Source organism: Eriocheir sinensis, chromosome 10, assembly GCF_024679095.1.
Source record: "Eriocheir sinensis breed Jianghai 21 chromosome 10, ASM2467909v1, whole genome shotgun sequence".
NCBI classification, from domain to species: Eukaryota; Metazoa; Arthropoda; class Malacostraca; order Decapoda; family Varunidae; genus Eriocheir; species Eriocheir sinensis.
In genome coordinates, this window is record NC_066518.1 from 13320674 (window position 1) to 13338841 (window position 18168).

Genomic DNA, 18168 nt, shown 5'->3' on the forward strand with positions numbered 1-18168 from the left:
GAAAAAGAAGTAGCAGAAGATTAGAACAATAGGGTGAGAAAAAATAGGAAAAGGAGAAGACAAGTAGGTTAGGTATGCTACAAGAGCCTAAGGAAGAAATAAGATAAAGAAGAAAAGTAGATTACGCTTCCTGCTAAGACGTGTGGGAGACGGAAGAGGGAGATCAGAAGATAGTGAGAGTATGAAAATAATAATAACAATAATAATAATAATAATAGTGATGATAATAATAATAATAAAAATAGTAATTATAATGAGCTCGCCGTCTTAATGGTGGATATTGTACAGCTCAGAATTATACAACGAAGAGAGAGAGAGAGAGAGAGAGAGAGAGAGAGAGAGAGAGAGAGAGAGAGAGAGAGAGAGAGAGAGAGAGAGAGAGAGAGAGAGAGAGAGAGAATCGTCATTTTTTCATATCTTTGGAAGCGGGACATTTTTTTTCCTCCTCCTCCTTCTACCCTGTCCCCTCTTCTTCCTCCTCTTCTACCTCTATCTTCTCTTCCTTTTCCGCCTCCTCCTCCTCCTCCTCCTCCTTCTACCCTATCCCCTCTTCTTCCTCCACTTCTACCTCATTTTCTCTTCGTTTTCCGCCTCCTCCTCCTCCTCCTCTTTCTCCTTCTACCCTATCCCCTCTTCCTCCTCTTCTACCTCTATCTTCTCTTCCTTTCCCGCTTCCGCTTCCTCCTCCTACTCTACTTCGATCCCCCTTCTTCCTCCTCCTCCTTTATAACAGCTTCCTCTTCCTCCTTCATTCACTCCGTCTCCTTCTCTTCCTCGTTTGTGTTTTCTCGAACGCTCGTAAGAATCTTTTGATATCATGTTCCTGTTATTGGACGTCAGTTCCTTCCGCGATGCCTCCGTCAGTGGTGGCCGGGATATATTCTACGCCCGACTTTTTTTCTCCTCCGCTAACGTCTGCCGCGCGCGCGCGCGTGTGTGTGTGTGTGTGTGTGTGTGTGTGTGTGTGTGTGTATAATGGTTCCCTCAAAGCCCCTGCCTGACAGTAGTGCAGTACCCGTTGGAGGAAGGACAGGGCGCCACACTAAGAGACGGATAGCAATGGAGGGCTTGGAAAGGGTTGGGAGCGCGGGGGAGTGTATGTGTGACGTAGAGGGGGTTTGGGAGTGTATATGTGTATGTATGTGTGTTCTTATTTGCGCACCATATACCTTCTATCACTAAGAAACGCATATTACTAAGAGATGTGGAGCAGTGGAGGGCGTGGAAGGAGGAGGGAAGGAGAGGAAGTGTTTGTGTGGCGTAGAGAAGGAGGGGAAATATGCGTGTGTGTGTGTGTGTGTGTGTGTGTGTGTGTGTGTGTGTGTGTGTTCTTTCCTTCTTATCACATACCTCCCATCACATTTCATCCTACATTTGTCACACTTATGTCCACTTATTTGCACTTACACGAGATCATTTGCTAAAACATTCCCTTCATCATCAATTCTTCAGTGTATGTATGTGCGTGTGTGTGTGTGTGTGTGTGTGTAAGGGGTGGGGAGGAGGGGGGTAATTTAAGTCTGAACACGGAACCTTATCGTAGTGGAAATTATGTGGACAGAACGCATTGTATGACTCACCCTTAAGCTCACCCTCGCCCTCACCCTCTCCCTCACCCTCGCCCCAGTCACTTAGTCTTCACGAGGCTCCTTCCTCCCTTGTTCATACGTGACAAGTGACGTTTTACTACCTGCGGCAAGCCTCTCTTACACCAGCAATGCAGTGCCGCTAAAGGGAGTGACCGGGGGAGGAGGAAGGGGTGTAGTGTTGGCTAAAGTAACAAGACTGGATGGGAGAGAGAGAGAGAGAGAGAGAGAGACAGAGGATAAAATGAATGGAGTCTAGAATGAAGAAAAGGAAATGAAGAAAACGCAAGACTGGAATGAAGGAAGAAATGGGAAAGAAGGCAAATAAACGAATAAGCGAATCATGAAGAGAGAAAGCGAAGTAAAGATGGAAAAAGGAATGACAACCTTGAGTGAAGAAAGGAAAGGAAGGAGGAAAGCATTGTCAGAAGAAAGGAAGGAAGCATCGTCAGCGGAATGAAGGAAGGAAGGAAGGAAGACAGATGGAATAAAAGCAACGTCACACAGGATTGAAGGAAGTAAAGGGAAGGAGAGAGAAAAGAGAGAAATCAGCATCACATTGGACTGAAGGAAATAACAAGAGAGAGAAATGCCTCAGCGCCACGCCGAAGACAAGGAAGCAAAGGGAAGAAAAGAGGAAGGAAGCAAGGATACACAAGACGGAAGAAAACAAGAGCAAAAGAAGAGGGGAAGGAAGGACATACCGAACTGAGGAATACAAGAGGGTAGGTAAGGAAGGGGCAGCAAGGACACAAGCAGCCCCGTCGGACGCCCTGGCCAGTACAAGCTTCCGAGAGGATGAATCACGGCGTCAAGATTGGCCGCGAATAAATTACTTGTGCCAATCAAGTCTGGAACCCCACTGCGACCGTCGGCCGAACTATAACTTTTTTACCTGTTGTTCCTCTTGCTGCTGCTACTCTTCCTCCTCGTCCTCCTCCTCCTCCTCCTCCTCCTCTTACTGTTTTCTTCCTATTTCCTTCCTGTTTGTTCTCCTGTTTTGTGGGGAATGTTTATCTGCTTTACCTTCTTCTTCTTCACTTCCTCCTCCTCCTCCTCCTCCTCCTCCTCCTCCTCCTCCTCCTCCTCCTCCTCCTCTTCTTGTTATTTGCTATTCCTTCATTTCGTACTCTTCCTCCGTCTCTTCCTCATCCTTCCCTTGTCCTCGTTCTTCCTCTCCTATTCCCTGCCTTAAAATCATCTTCTATTCCTTTACTTCCTCCTCCTCCTCCTCCTCCTGTTCTTGTTTTTCCTCTCCAATTCCCTTCCCTAAATTCATCTTCTATTCCTTCTCCTCCTCTTCCTCTTTTTTGTTCATTGTCTCCATTTACCTACTCTACCTTCATCTCCCACTTCTCCGCCCCCCCCAACTACACACTGTCATCACCACTCATCTTCCCCCATCCTTTTCGTGTCCAATTTTCGTCTCCTCTCCAAGCCCTTGCATCTCCCCGTCCCTTCCTGACCCGATCCGCTCTCGTCACACACACACAAACCCACACATGTCATACAAAGTCACATTCTACACATATCCCTAACACAGACTCCAGCTTCCTTCCACACCTTCACACCCACACACACACACACACACACACACACACACACACACACACACACACACACACACACACACACACACACACACACACACACACACACACACACACGCGCACATTTGTCTGTTCCAGTCTCCTATTTCTTCCTATTCCACCCCTTATTCTTTCCCTCCCTCCCTGCATCCATCTCGCTCCACCATCCTCCTCCTCTTCTCCACCTCCTCCTCCTCTTCCATTCTCAATCTCACCTCATCCATTCCATCGGCATTACACTCACGCCAATTCCACTTCATAACCATTCCACTAGCCATGCCGCGTGCTATCCACCACCACCACCACCACAATCACCACTACATTCCCCTCTCAACCACCTCGCCTTCCTCACATATCACCCACGCTGTCTGTCCCTACCTCTCCCTCGCTTGCTGCCTCTCCCCTCCTTCTCCCCCGCCACCCCCTCGACTAACCTTACCAATGCTGTTGCCTCATAACTCGACTGGTGTTGTGTGGTGTGGTAAGCCCCCCCCCCTCTCTCTCTCTCTCTCTCTCTCTCTCTCTCTCTCTCTCTCTCTCTCTCTCTCTCTCTCTCTCGTTTCAATGCACAGTATTTTTCCTCGATCGTTTCATTCTTTTTCTTTTTTTTTCCTTTCCCTTTCAATTCCCATCCAGGTATCGCTTATGACCTGTTGCCAGACGTTGATGGATCAGGGGCTATCTCAGGTGACCTAGGAGCCATAACAAGGTGTTCTGCTCCTCCTCCTCCTCCTCCTCCTCCTCCTCCTCCTCCTCTTCCTCTTCCTCCTCCTCTTCCTGTTCTTTCATCTTCACTTCTTTGCTTTCCGTTCCTCACTGATTGGAGATTCTTTAGTTTTTTGTACCTTTACTCTCTGTCTGTCTTTTTGTATATGTGTATGTCTGTGTTTGTCCATCTCTCTCTCTCTCTCTCTCTCTCTCTCTCTCTCTCTCTCTCTCTCTCTCTCTCTCTCTCTCTCTCTCTCTCTCTCCTCTCCTCCGTCTCCGTTACCATCATTTTTCCCCGGGAGGAAAATTTTTCCTCGAGAGACAAGCAGGCAGGCTGTTGGGTTGGCTGTCAAGCAAGTGATGAATGGGAAGCGGGAAGTCTCCTACATCAGTCTCTCTCTCTCTCTCTCTCTCTCTCTCTCTCTCTCTCTCTCTCTCTCTCTCTCTCTCTCTCTCTCTCTCTCTCTCTCTCTCTCTCTCTCTCTCTCGCTTTGTGTCTGTTTATTTTTGTTCCTCTTCTTCCTCCTTCTCCTGTTCCTCCTCCTCCTTCTTTGATCATCCTAGTTCCGTTCTAATTATTCCTATTTGTTCTCCCATTTCCTTCCTACTCCTTCTCTTCTTGTTCTTCCTCTCCTGTTCCCTGTCGCCTTAAATTCATCGTCTATTCATGTTTCTCCTTCACCTCGTCCTTCTCCTCTTCCTGATGACTGCGTGCGTTCACTCTCACGACGACGACTGTACCTCTGAGGACTGGCGTGAGTTAGTGCGTTTGTAGCGACTCAGATTACTCTCACCTGGACCCCCGTACCTGCCCTGTCCCGTCGTCCCTCTCCCTCTCTCTCTCTCGCAGTCACCCTCGCCCTTCCCTTGCCCTCACCTCCGCCAGTGCAACAACGAGGGGACAACACGACAAAGGGAAAGAAAGACGTGTACATGCTGTGGTGGTTCGTGTTTATGTATATATATGTGTGTATTTGTGTGTTTTGCTGCGACGTTAAACAATGATTATATTTAGAGGCGAAGGGAGAGGAGAGTTGTTGTTTTTTGTGTTGTTGTTTTTGTTGTTACCGCGACATGGAAGGGGGCAGCAGCAGAAGGGCGCGAGCGTTATATATTACCGCAAAGTTTTAAGATGTTTAGAGTTTTCAGGCTCCGTGGCGCGTACTGCGAAGGGAGATGTAGGGAGCGAGAGAAGGGAGGGAGGGAAGGAGGGTTGGTATAGGAAGAGAGAGGAAAGGAGGGAAGACGTGGGTGTGTAGGGAGATGTAAGGAGAGAGAGAGAGAGAGAGGAGGCGGATATGTTAGGGCAGGGAAGGTATGGTAGAGGAGGACGCGGGTGTAGGGGAAGGTGGGTAAGGTAGGATGGGAGGGTCGAGGAGGGAAGAGTTACGCGCGTATGAGAAGGGTTTGGACGTAGATGGCTCTCGTAGGGACGTGGCAATAGGGCGAAGAAGCGGGAAAAAGAGGAGAATGGGTACTGTGTTGGACGAGGAAAGACATAAAGGGCGTATTAAAGGATTACGCGTAGGGACTCTTCTTAAAGTATAGTGTGTGTGTGTGTGTGTGTGTGTGTGTGTGTGTGTGTGGACTCCTGAGGGAAGAACGTACAGAGTGTGACGGGATTTTATAAAGGGGAGCAGAAGGGAAAAGTTCGTGTGGCGTGTAAGGGGAGAAGGGGAAAAATTATGATGTGGAACACGCGTCTAGGGAACAACGGATGGGCTGGACAAGAGGTGTAGGCATGGGTGAGCACCGCTGCGGAAGGTAAAATATTACATGGCAGTAGTTGGTTTACATGTGGTGAAATGTGTTCCTGTGGGTGTGTTTGTGTTGTCTGTTGTGGTAGTTCTGTGGTCGCTGGTGAGTTTGTTTATTCTTGACTTAGAGTAGCGAGTTAGTATGTGGTTAAGTGTAGTGTACCGGTGTCTTTTTTTTGTATTAGTTATGTTGTCGATGGTTATTTTATGTATTCTTGTTCTAGGAGTTAGTGTACTGATTGAAGTTTATAGCTGAGTTTGCGTGTTTTCGTTTTCCTAGAAGTAAGTGAGTAATGATCGGAATTTATACCTGAGTTAGTTTGTGTATTTTCGTTGTTATTATTATTATTGAGATCCACGAAAGAACATCAGGGAATATATATATATATATATATATATATATATATATATATATATATATATATATATATATATATATATATATATATATATATATATATATACACCCAAACTGAGTCCCCTCAATGGACAGACGTGGATATGAAAACTAAAGATGACAGCAACAGTAAAGTAAGGAAAAGAATAATCAAAAGGGAAAGCAAAAAACAATAATAGATAGGTTAGATTGGTTGCTAGTGGTTCTTTGCTGTATTTTCCTCTCTCTCTCAAAGGTATAATATAAGGTGAGCTGAAACGTATACGTTAGCCTGATGATGGTAGCGATAAATTGCTGTATTTTCGCCAACAATTAACATTTAAAATCATTCCTCGCCCTTCTGTTGTTGACGCTTGCCTGTTGTGTCCCGACGAGCATTGATAAAGATAACGTATACAAGTTGACCTGAATGTTGTTTTTATTATGCTAGAGAAGGTTGTGATAAGGTTGTATTTTCGCCATTTCTTACATCTCGGTTCGTCCCTCTGTCACCCCTCTCTCGACGCTTGCCTGTTATGTCCCGAAAAGCATTAATCAAAAAAAGTAAAAGAAAGGAAAAGTCTGGCAGGCATCAGGACGCGTTAATTACCCGCCTAATTGTATGTCACAAAAAGTGTCACCAAGGAATTTCATTTTTCAACTTGCCATTTATTCTCCGTCTCGTCTCGCCTCGGCGGCGCAGCGCCCTAAACATCACCTTTATTTTCATCAGCAGGGAAGAAGACAACGCCGAGAAAAATAATTGACAAAGTTCCCGGCAAAAAAAAATACAAACTCGCTAAAGTTGGTGGAAATTACTGCACTGTTTTTGTTTTTGTTTTTTTAGTCACATCCATTTTTCGTCTTTTTCCTTTAGTTTCTTCAACATTCCTGACATTGACCATCGTTGTAGGGAGGAAACGTCATCAATCTCAGCAAAAACTACTAACTTGCTCAAGCTGGTCGATATTGCTGCACTGTTTTTGTTGTGTTTTTTTAGTCGAAGCCATTTTTCCTCTTTTTCCTGTACTTTCTTTAACATTTCAGAGACAATGACCATCGCAACAGATTTATCGTCGTAGAGAGGTTTCGTAGTTGATCCCGCTAAAGTTGGTCGAAATTACTGCCCTGTTCATTTTTAGTCACAACCATTTTCACCTTTTTTCCTGTAATTTCTTTAACATCCCAGAGACAATGACCAAGTGACTATCGCAATAGCTATATCATTGTAGGAAGGAAACGTCATCCATCACGATCTCGTAGTTGAACCCGCTAAAGTTCGTTGTAATTATTGCACTTTTTGTTTTCGGCCCGTCCAGACCGGGGATCACGTCGCGCAACGCATGGCGCAACTCCTGTTGCCTGAAGTGTTCCCAGAGTGGCAGTTTGTCCACACTGTACCTGGCCTGTTGCGCATCAGTCGCTGACAGAGAGCCACACAGGATGGATGGTGCTGAGCACAAGGGCATGTTATGGACTATCGTTGCGTTAGCATGCGCAATAAAGATGAATTAAAAGAAAAGAGGAAAAGGTTATGGTGCAAAAAGTCACGCTACAATTTATTTTGTCATTTCACTGCACACAGTGTTCAGAGATGCACTTCTTAATTTTTTTGTTTTTTGGTCTTTGCTTTTCACTTTCCATAGGTATGGATGCTACTTCCGAGAATCTATAAATAGCAAGGTATATTATGGCCTGCTCCATGATGACAAATTATCATCAGCCATTGTGTGAATGGTACGGCGGCAATCCTTCCTCGGTGACAGCTTGTCAGCTACTGTCGCCCGCATCGTGTTGCGAAAATTCCCCACGCGCCAATTCTCTCGGGCAACACTCGCGAGCAACACACAGCACGAAAATCGAGTTGCGCCAATGCGTTGCGCAACGTGAACCCCGGTCTGGACGGGCCTTTAGTCATCCATTATTCCTCTTTTTCTCGTAATTTCTTTAAAAAAATATCCCAGACACAACGACCAAATGACCATCGCAATAGATTTATCGTTGTAGGGAGGAAACGTCGTCAATATCGAGCTCTCAGGGCCAAGGCGGGAGGCTGTCCTATATATGTCTCGTTTTCATCTGTGCACGATTCATCGGCGAGGGATATCCTTTGTGTCCTGCCTCCGTGCCCCCTTGAGCGAGGTGTCAAGGCGTTGATCATAGGTGAGGGAGCATCAGGTCAGGACAACAGCGGCGTGAGTCACGGGATGAGTCATGAGGCTGCAGGAGAGGAGAAAGGAGGAGCCGAGCAGGACATGACTCACCGAACGACCCGAGGGGGACTTAGGCAGATAAATGACGATGCACGGAGGGAAGGAAGGAAGGAAAGTCAGGACAATGCGAGGAAGGAAGGAGAGTTGGGGAGGGGCGCATCACACACACACACACACACACACACACACACACACACACGGCGTCACCAACACCTCCCTTTCATCGTCACGCCATAAAGGGGGCGAACATTGTTGAATACTGAATGTGGAGTGAGTGAATCGGAAGTTTGATTGAGGTGAACCAAAGGGAGATAGCCATACACGAGGAGGAGGAGGAGGAGGAAGAAGAAGAAGAAGAAGAGGAATGAGGAGGAGGAGGTTGCAAGGGGAGGGGAGATCAATTGGGCAGCTAAGGCGCGCTTCAAGGCTCGGAATAAGATTAGCGCCAGTGAATGCATAGCTCGGGACGAAGACAGGGGAGGCGCGAAGGACCTCAGACCCTGATGGACCAGATGGGTTATGCATATTGTAAGGTGTGTGGTGTGTGTGTGTGTGTGTGTGTGTGTGTGTGTGTGTGTGTGTGTGTGTGTGTCAGGTGTGTAATGAAGCTTGTCTATGCGTGAGGTTGAGAAATTGAAGCCATATGTGGGTGGGATGCGTGCTTGTGTGTGTGCGTGGGACTGGGGAATGGGGGAAGAGAGAGAGAGAGAGAGAGAGAGAGAGAGAATGGGTGTGTGTGTATGTTTGCTTGCTTTTGTGTTTGTGAGTGCTTTCGTGCGTCTCTCTCTGCATCTATGTATTTGTGTGTGAGGGAGAGGACATCGAAATACTTGTAACGGTAGAGGGATGTGGGGATAGGAGTCGATAGCGTATGAAAAGAGGATCCACGCATATGCAGTAGAGTTAATAGGGTATAGAGGACATAGGGGGAGAGTATAGGGCATAAGAGTGTAGAGTTGAGAGGGTATGAGGGAAGGATTGGGACATAAGTGTTTAGAGTTGCTAGGTGTGTGGAGTTCAGATAGCATAAAGGAGGGTTGGGGCATACGGTTATAGAGTTGATAGGGTGTAAAGGGCATAGAGAAAGGGTATATGGCATAGGGGAGTGGAGTTGTAAGGGCATAAAGTGTAGAATCGAGTCATATGTGTATGGAGTTCAAGTGGCTTAGAGAGAAAGATCGGGGCATATGATTATAAAGTTGATATTGTACAGAGGGCATGGGTAGAGGATACAGGGCATAGAGAGAAGGATCCGAGCCTATCGTGGGATTGAGAGGGTATGAGAAAAGGATCCGAACACAAGGTTATAAAGTTGATAGGGTGTAAAGGGCATCGAGAGAAAAAGGTCGGTGCATGAGGGTCCGGGGTTAAGGGCATCGGGCGTCCATTCGTACAACCTTGACTTTCTCAGCGGGGGACTTGATCGAGTGTTTCCCCGTGGCCAGGCGATCGTCAGCCGTGTGTTCCCCCGTGCAGGGCCGTGGGTGGCGTGGCGCGGGCGTGGCAGGGCGCAGAAATACGGTTATTACGTAGCGTTATGTGGGTGTTATAATTGTTTTGGGTTCGTGGCCCGCGGTGAAGGTTGGGACAGAAAAGTTAGACTCCCTTCCGTCTTTTTTTTCTTTCCCTTCCTCTCTCTTGTAACCCTTTCCTTTCTTTCCTTTCGCGGCCCTCTCTGACCTGACCATTTTTCTGCTTCTTCTTCTTTTTCCTCTTCCTCCTCCTCCTCCTCCTTTTTTCTCACTAGCTTTCTTCCTTCCTTCCTTCCTTCCTTCTTTCTATCACTCTCCTTCATTTCCTCTTCAGTTCCTTGCTTTCTTCCTGCTTTCTTGCATTTCCTTCCTTTCATCCCTCATTTTTGCACTTTCATTCTTCCTTCCTTCATTTCTTCCTTCCCTCCTTCCTTCATTTCGTCTTCATTTCTTTTCTTTCTTCCTCCTTTCTTGCTCTTCTTTCCTTCCATCCCTCCTTTCCATTCCACCTTTATTTTATTTTCTTCTTATTTTCCTTCATAACATACTTTTTTTCCCTCCTTCCCCCCTACTTCTTATTCTCCTCCATTCCGATCTTCCTCCTTTATTGATTACCTTTCTTTCTTTTTCACTTTCCTTTCTTCCTTCCCACCACACTTCTTCCCTTCCTTTCCTCCCTTCTTCATTTTCTCCTCCACTCCTTTCTTCCTTCCCACCTCACTTCTTAACTTCTTTTCCTCCCTTCTTCATTTTCTCCTCCACTCCTTTCTTCCTTCCCACCCCACTTCTTCCCTTCCTTTCCTCCCTTCTTCATTTTCTCCTCCACTCTTTCCTTCCTTCCTTCCTTGCCTGCCTCTTTTAACCCACGCTTCCCCTCCTCCTCCTTTCCTCTCCTTGCTTCCTCCTCCTTTCCTCTCCCAGCGTCCTTCCTTCTTCCTCCCTGCTCACTTACACACTCAATACCCTTCGTTCCTTCAAGTTGCCTCCTTCATTTCGCTCCATTTTTAAACTGACCTTTGACCTCGCCGGCAGCTTAGTGCACGTCATAAAATTCCTACCCTCCCCCCCTCCCTCCCCCCCTCCTCTCTTCTCTTACTCCTAATTTACTTCCTTTCCCCATTTTTTTCTTTTCCACCTGATTTCGTATTTTTCCTTTCACTTTTTTTCACTTAAATTTTTCTCTCACTTTTCCTTTCTCTTCCGATTTTTTTTTCCTTCATTCTTCTTTCCCCATTTATTTTTTCTTTCAATTTTCGTCTTTTCCCTGTTTTCATTCTTTCACCTTCCTTCTTTCTCACCTGATTTCTTTTTTTCATCCTTTTTTTCTTGTTTTCTTTCCATCCTTCCTTCCTTCCTTTCTTTTTCTTTATTATTTTCGTTCTCCTAACTTCCTTTCTTCCTTCTTCCCTTCCGTTCTTCTTCCTTTCTATTCTTAATTTCTATCTTTGATCTCTTCCTTCATTTTTCATATTTTCCTTCTTTCCTATTATTCTTTCTTCCGTCTCTTCGGTTTTACTTTCTCCTTCCTTGACCTTCTTTCTTCTCTTCCTCCTTTTTTCCCTTCCTTCCTTCTCTTTTTTCTTTACTCCTTGTCTTTTCCTTTCGTGCACAGCCTTTCATCTTTCACGTCCCTCATTCATATATTCATTTTCCCCTCCGTTATTCTCCTTCTTCCCCTCTTTCTCCCCTCTTTCTCCCCTTTAAGCTCTCTCTCTCTTTCTCTCTCTGCACGCATACATCCCCTCTTTCATCCCTCTCTCTCTTACTCAGTCTTTCTCTCAGTCTTTTGTACAACCTTGATCTATAATCCCCAAATATATACGATTGTTTGTCCTTTCTTCATTACTCTTTGTAGTTTGTTGTTCTTCACTCCGTCTATTCCCCGCTCCGTTGATCCGTCGTGTGACAAGTGGCGGTGGCGGATGGGGAGGGTGGTTGGGGACGAGGGTGTGGGGGGGATGGGGTAGAGGAGGTATGGCTAAGTTTGGGCAGGGGATGATTCGGAGAGGAATGTGATGCTTGTGATTCGCCGAAGGGAGGCGTGGATGCGATGTCGGTCCATGATGACAGAAGTGAGAGCAAGGCGCCCCTGTGTCTGTCGGGGGAGGGATGGGATGGACTAGGGAAGTGGGGAAAGGGGATTATGGGGTGCTGATGTAAGGTGAAGGAAGGGAGGGATGGATGTGTGTTGTGGTGTGGTAGTGATGGTGGTGATGGTGTAGGTGAGGTTTTGGTGTTAGCTTAGTTGTCTGTGGAGTTACGGCCGTGGTGATAGTGGTGACCGTGGTGGCAATAGTGGGGGTAACGATAACTACTGACTGGTATGGTGGACTCAAGTTATTGTGTTAGTCAGTGTAATGTCAGTGGAGTTGTGGTGTTAGTCAGTGTAATGTCAGCGAAGTTGTGGTCGTGGTGATGAGATGCCCTGTACGTAACTGTAGTGATCTAATATTATAACGCTGTCCAAAAGTGTGGTGTCATCATTCTGCGTTCTGATGGACAAGAGCTATCATCATCATCATCAACCCTTACCTACTAGTCCATTGCAAACGAAGGCCTTTCCCAGTGTTCTCCACCTCTGTTTCGTGTTAGTGTATTCCATCCTGCTCCAGTAAACACTCTAATATCATCAATGGGTAGTGTTAGTGGTGGTTAGTGTGATGACAGTGGCCCAGTGCAGTGTTAGTGGTATAGAGAGATCATGGAAACTGCAGTAGTGGTGATGTACTAAGGCTGTTGTGACAAGGGAAGTGGTGAGGGTAGTAGTGATGATGGTTCAGATGGTGATGGTAAGGATGATGGTGATGTAGAGTGACGGACGGTGGTTGTAGTGGTGAGGAAGGGTGATGATGATTGTGCGAGTATTTGTGAGTCAGGTTGATAGTTACATAGAGATTTTGGTTGAAGGGTGATGGTGGTTGCAGGGTTAGGTCAAGGTTATAAGGTTCGTTTATTGATAGGAATAATGAGAGAAAGATAGAGAGGGAGAGACAAGCAAGCAGACAGAACATGGTGGGTGGAGGAAGAGGAGGAATAAAAGCACCAGCACCGTCGGGAGTAGAGGCGGCGGAGGATGGAGGAGTGAGTGAGGGAGTGCATCGTGGCCGGAGGTGGAGGAGGACGAGATGAAGGTGGATGCAGACGCGGGTTGTCGTTGGGATGATGGAGCAGAGGGTCTGTCAGAAGGGCGGTCGAGGGCCGAGCCTGAGACGTCATGGGGTAGGGAGGCGGATCCTGCTGGAGTCTCCTGCTGGGCGACCCTGAGACAGGCTGCGGGAGGCCGGCGCCCCATCCCTCCTGCTGGCCCGCCTCGCCTGGGAACACCTCGCCCGCCCGCCACCCACCCGCCCATCAGCCGCCCCCTCACGTCCCCGACCCTCCTCTAGAGCCACCCCCGACCCTCCTCCTTCGTTAGCTTCCATTTAAAAGCAATTCGAGGCATTCCGTGGCGGTGTGAGGGACCTGCCCGCCTCTCCACTACCTGTGCCCATGCTGCGTTTACCCTTCTCTCTCTCCCTCCCTCGCCGTCTCTCTTTTTTTACCCCTAACCTTAATGCCGCCTTTCGGGTTGCTGCGATTTTTTTTTCTCTTTTTGGTTGGTGCTCTCTTCCTGGTGGTGTTTTTTTTTTTTTCTTCCTTTAGTTATGTTTTTCTTTTTTAGGTTTGAGTTTCGTATCTTTAAGCCTGCATTCGCCTCCTTCCCTCCCTCCCTCCTTCCTTCCCTCTCTCCTTCCCTCTCTCCCTCCCTCTCTTGATCATCTTCCTACCCACTACCCATCCTGCAGCTGTGCCTTTATACGGTGGGTATCCTCCTCCTCTGCCTCTTCTTCCTCCTCCTCCTCTTCCTCTTCCTTTTCCGCCGTACCCGTGACGCTCCTCTCTGCCCTCCCAGCGTGGCCTTCTTGAAGTCACTCCCCTCTGGATTCCTTTTTTTGCTCCGCCTTTAAACTTGTATACATGGAGTTGTATCACTGAGGCATTGTACCCAGGCCATACCCGCTGAACAAACCCACCGAGGGACACCGAGCAATTGTACCCAGCGCCCGCCGCCTGACCTGCCCTGAGTGGATGATTGTATTGCTAAAGAGATAATACTGACATGCCCAGCTGGAGGTGCGGTGTACCTGGAAGATACATACATTAATTAATCTTCGTATGTGCATAAGCGAAAGGTGTTATGGAGTTTGCAGGGTTTAATGTGCGCCTTTACTTTGGCCGTTCTTGAATGGTGTTTGTGAGTGTGTGGATTAAAAGTTGGGAAGCTTTTTTTTTTACTGCGAGTGAATCTTTGCCGGCCAGTCTGCCTGAACCTCAACGGCCGTGGCACAGGTGATGTTCACCGGCACCTGACCGCGCACCGTGACGTCAGCGGTCGTTAGAAAGGCATGCAGGGGTGCGCGTCGGTGCCGGGGTTGTAGCAGTAACTGGGAGCGTCACGACCGATAGCGACCATGAGGGTGAGCAGGCAGAGGACAGAGGAAACTTGAACAACAGTGCGCGGGGCAGGGCAAGGGCAGGCAAGGTCGAGTGCCTCAACGCTCCGGCGGGTCACGGGGCTTAGATACAGCTGAGGTTAAATCGTTTAGCATAATGAAGATCGGGATGTTAGGAGGGGCGGTGCGAGGCGAGGCGTGTGGCCGAGGGGGAGAGTGGGAGGAGGAAGGCCGATGACCCTCTGCATGGTGGTGTTCTCGCCCGCTGGGGACGTGTGTGCATGATGTATGCGTGTTGGGCCGCCACCACAATCCTTGCCTAAGAGTCTGCCTGCCAGGACGGCACGGCGGCGGCGGGGTAGGGGACGCGGCGGCGGGGGTGTAGCGTGCCGGTTAATGTATGATGTGTGTGTCGGTGGGATGGTTATGGGTGCAGATAGTGCAGGAAAGGGGAGGTCCGCCCCGCCCCCGGCCTCTCCCTCTGTAATTTTCCTGTCCCCACCCGCGAGTTACGATGGGACAACCTCTCGCCGCCCAGCAGCGCCCTTCAGCCGCCTCTACGTCACCACCTGGACTCCGTACCCTCGCCGCTCGCCTGGGTTTCACCTTTGGTATTTGCGGTTAAAGTTGTCGAGGGCCGAGACCCTTTGAAGCTGTCAGTCTCGTCGTTGTCCATTGGATTGTCTTAATTATAATAATGATGACACCCGCTAAGCATTCAAAGCACCTCAGTCACATCGTGTGGGAACGGCGCTCTAAAGGCGGACTGCTTTATTCAATCCGAATTTGTATTTTCTTTGTTGCGAGTATCAACAATTTGGGCGTAAATCTAAGATAAAAAGAAAAAATGTTGACAGCCATGAACAGTAATCCCAAGTTGTTGCGGCGGCTGAAGTATCAAGTAAATATAAGGCTGAGTAACACCGCTCGTATGCCTACATCAACGAGGCGAGGCAAAAAAGAGAATAGCACAGCCCTGAGAGAGAGAGAGAGAGAGAGAGAGAAGACCGCAACATGAACACACACACGCACACACACGAAGAAAAACACCTCTTCGGCCGAGTTTTTATCACCCTTAAAAAGTAATTGTCATCTTTGCCGACAATGGAAGAGTAAATGTCATGTTGAGGCGAGGTGGAAAAATGTAATTGTGGGTTGAGGCGGCGTAACAAGGCTCATTGTTTCTTGAGGGTTGATTATACGGCGTGGCGGCCTCTCGTCACCGCCTCCCCGATGGCTGGATCACTCTTTCGCCGCGCCCAGCTCCCCAGCCTTCCCCTCTCCCGGGTTCCCTCCCTCCCTCACTCCCTGCCACCTGTTTCCTTCCTTCCCATCCCCACCTCGTCCCTAGTATCGTGTGTCCTCCTCCTCCTTCTCCTGCCTACCTCTCATCCTTCTCTTCTTCCTTCCTTCTTTCTCCCCCTACACACACACACACACACACACACACACACACACACACACACACACACTCGCACTCGCACTCTCTCTCTCTCTCTCTCTCTCTCTCTCTCTCTCTCTCTCTCTCTCTCTCTCTCTCTCTCTCTCTCTCTCGACTTGTATTTTGTCTCGTCTATCCAGTTTTTACTTCATAATTTTTATACCCCGAGTTTAGTTTTCTTTTTCTTTTTTCTTTTCTTTTTTTCCTTGGGTGCGATTTTATCTCCTGTCTCACTCCGCTCAGTTTTGTTGTTTTTTATTTCGCATATTATTTTGTTGGATTATAAGTTGTCATCGGGTCCCTCCTTTGTCTTAACTTCACTTGGCTGGTTGTCCGTTCCTCCAAGCCCTCTTTCTCTCCCTCCCCTTCCTTCTCCCTCCTCTTCTTCCCCTTTCCCTTCTTCATCCCTTCCTTCTCCCCCTTCCCTTTCCCCTTCCTCGTCCTTTACCCCTTCCTCTTCTCCTTCCCGTTCTCCTTCCCGTTCCCCTTCCCCTTTCCCCCTCCACCCCCTCTCTCGTGATTGGTTGGCCAGTGACGTCATGTCGGATCTAAGCAACAGAGACCAGGTGCTGTAAAGGCGGAGTGAAGTTAGATGAGGCTGATTAACAGAGAGAGAGAGAGAGAGAGAGAGAGAGAGAGAGAGAGAGAGGCACAGACACTTAGACACACACACACACACACACACACACACACACACACACACACACTTACACACAGGCAAAGAAGCAGACAAAGAGAGAGCAAGCAGGCATGTAAGCGGGCCGGGGCGTCAGTAACACGGCCGCCCTGTTCATCACATCGCACCCCGGGGCCGGGCAAAGGGAGGGGGGGAGGGGCGGGGCGGTGCGAGGGCCGCTCAAAACACCAGCAAAGGTTTCCCGATTCACAACACCAAATTAAACGGTATCGGCCGCTTAAATCACTGCAGCGGTTCGAGTCAGACAGTTTGATCATCGTGGAGACCAACTGCAGCGGGGATTCAGTTAGCCGTCCGGATGGTGACGCGGAGTGGAGGGTTCAGGCGCCGCTGTCTACCCACTCCCCCCCGGCAGCGCGGCCCTAGCTTAGCCGCGCCTTCATCCTCTCTTATAAACACACCCGTTATATTACCGCGTGTAACACTTAAGTGGTTCGCAGCCACAATTCCTATGTTCCTGTAATTCAGTTTGCGGCGGTAAGTGTGGTAGGGGCGTATTAGTGCGGCGGAGGGAGGGGCTGGGCGGGCGGGGGTGTGGCCGGGCCGTCCCTGAGGCTCCTGGCGGGGCACTGGGCAAGGAGGGAGTCGTGGCCGGCCCGGTGGTGATGCTAGACTGAATTGTGAAACTACCGCATCCTCCCTCACCGTCGCCGTCACCACCACCACCGCCACTACCGCTAACCGCACACCGCTACGCCTTGTCCTTCCGGAGCCTGCGGTAACGAGTCGATCTTTCTTTCTTGCAGGACGAAGGAGGCGCAGGAGGTGTATGAGAGAGCACTCTTCTACGACAGCACCAACCCCGATATATACTACAACGTGAGTGTTATGTGTGGGTGTTTGTCTGTCTGTCTGTCTGTCTGTATATATCTAAGTCTGTAATTAACCCCTCCTGACCGCCTACGGACGTCTGTGTTTCTGGTACAGCTGGGCGTGGTGCTGCTGGAGCAAGGTCGGGCACAGCAGGCGCTCGCGTACCTGGACAAGGCCCTCGAGATGGATCCTGACCACCAGCAGGCACTCCTCAACTCCGCCGTCCTCATACAGGCAAGTTAACTCTTAACTCCACCTCCCTCACCACCTGTTGTCCCTCTCTACCGTATCATATAGGCAGGTGACCCCAGACTCTGCCCCCTCTCCCCTTAGCTTCTGTCTGCCTCCTATACTCACTACCTCCACTCTAACACGACAGAACCAGAGCCAGACCCTCCTCCATCACCCCATCTGTAGTCCTCTTCTTCGTACGCGCTCCTCCATTACTGTCATACACCAGAGCCAACCCGTCCCCTCCATCAACCCACCAGCAGTCCTTTCTACTTACTCTCCTCCCCCGCTACTCCCACACAAGCCAGTCAACCTCTCCCATCCATCTGGCTAGATCTGTAGTCCCCTTACTTCTCCCTCCCCTCCTCACTACTCCCACACAAGCCAGAGCCATCCACTCTCCGACTAGCTCACATTCAGTCCTGCTTTAGTCACCCCTCCTCATCATCAGCCTCATACCATAGCCATCCTGCTTCAGCCGTAGCGTCGCTGCTCCACCTGTTTAGTTATCGACGCAAACGTCACCTGGCAACCCCCCCCATCCCCCCTGCCACATGCCAAACACAGACTTGGCTCCACTTGGTGTGCCTCGCTTCCCCACACACTCTCCTGAGCTACTTACCTTATATATATAACACAAGTAGATAATGACAGCATAAGGCTGAAAAAAGTAGAGGATATAATATAAACATCTGGCTACATCAGGCTTTTCAAAGTGCCAGTCAAGCATGCTGCCATTTTTCTTGTGTTGGTGCAACTCGCGTGACGGTGGAACACCCTTGATTCCTGCCAGTGTTATTACTTTAGTTTTTTTTGCTGACAAGTAACTCGTTGCACAGGACTTTTGTGTTT

General features: G+C 48.7%; 1 protein-coding gene across 1 annotated transcript in view; it reads left to right on the top strand.

The window, feature by feature from the left end:
* LOC126996347 (protein O-mannosyl-transferase Tmtc3-like) overlaps positions 1-18168 on the top strand; it is a 274512-nt gene that overhangs the window by 249736 nt on the left and 6608 nt on the right. Inside the window, exons 13-14 of the mRNA XM_050856717.1 lie at positions 17019-17091; positions 17200-17319. Coding sequence (XP_050712674.1) covers positions 17019-17091; positions 17200-17319 — 193 coding nt within the window. The remainder of the gene's footprint in view (positions 1-17018; positions 17092-17199; positions 17320-18168) is intronic.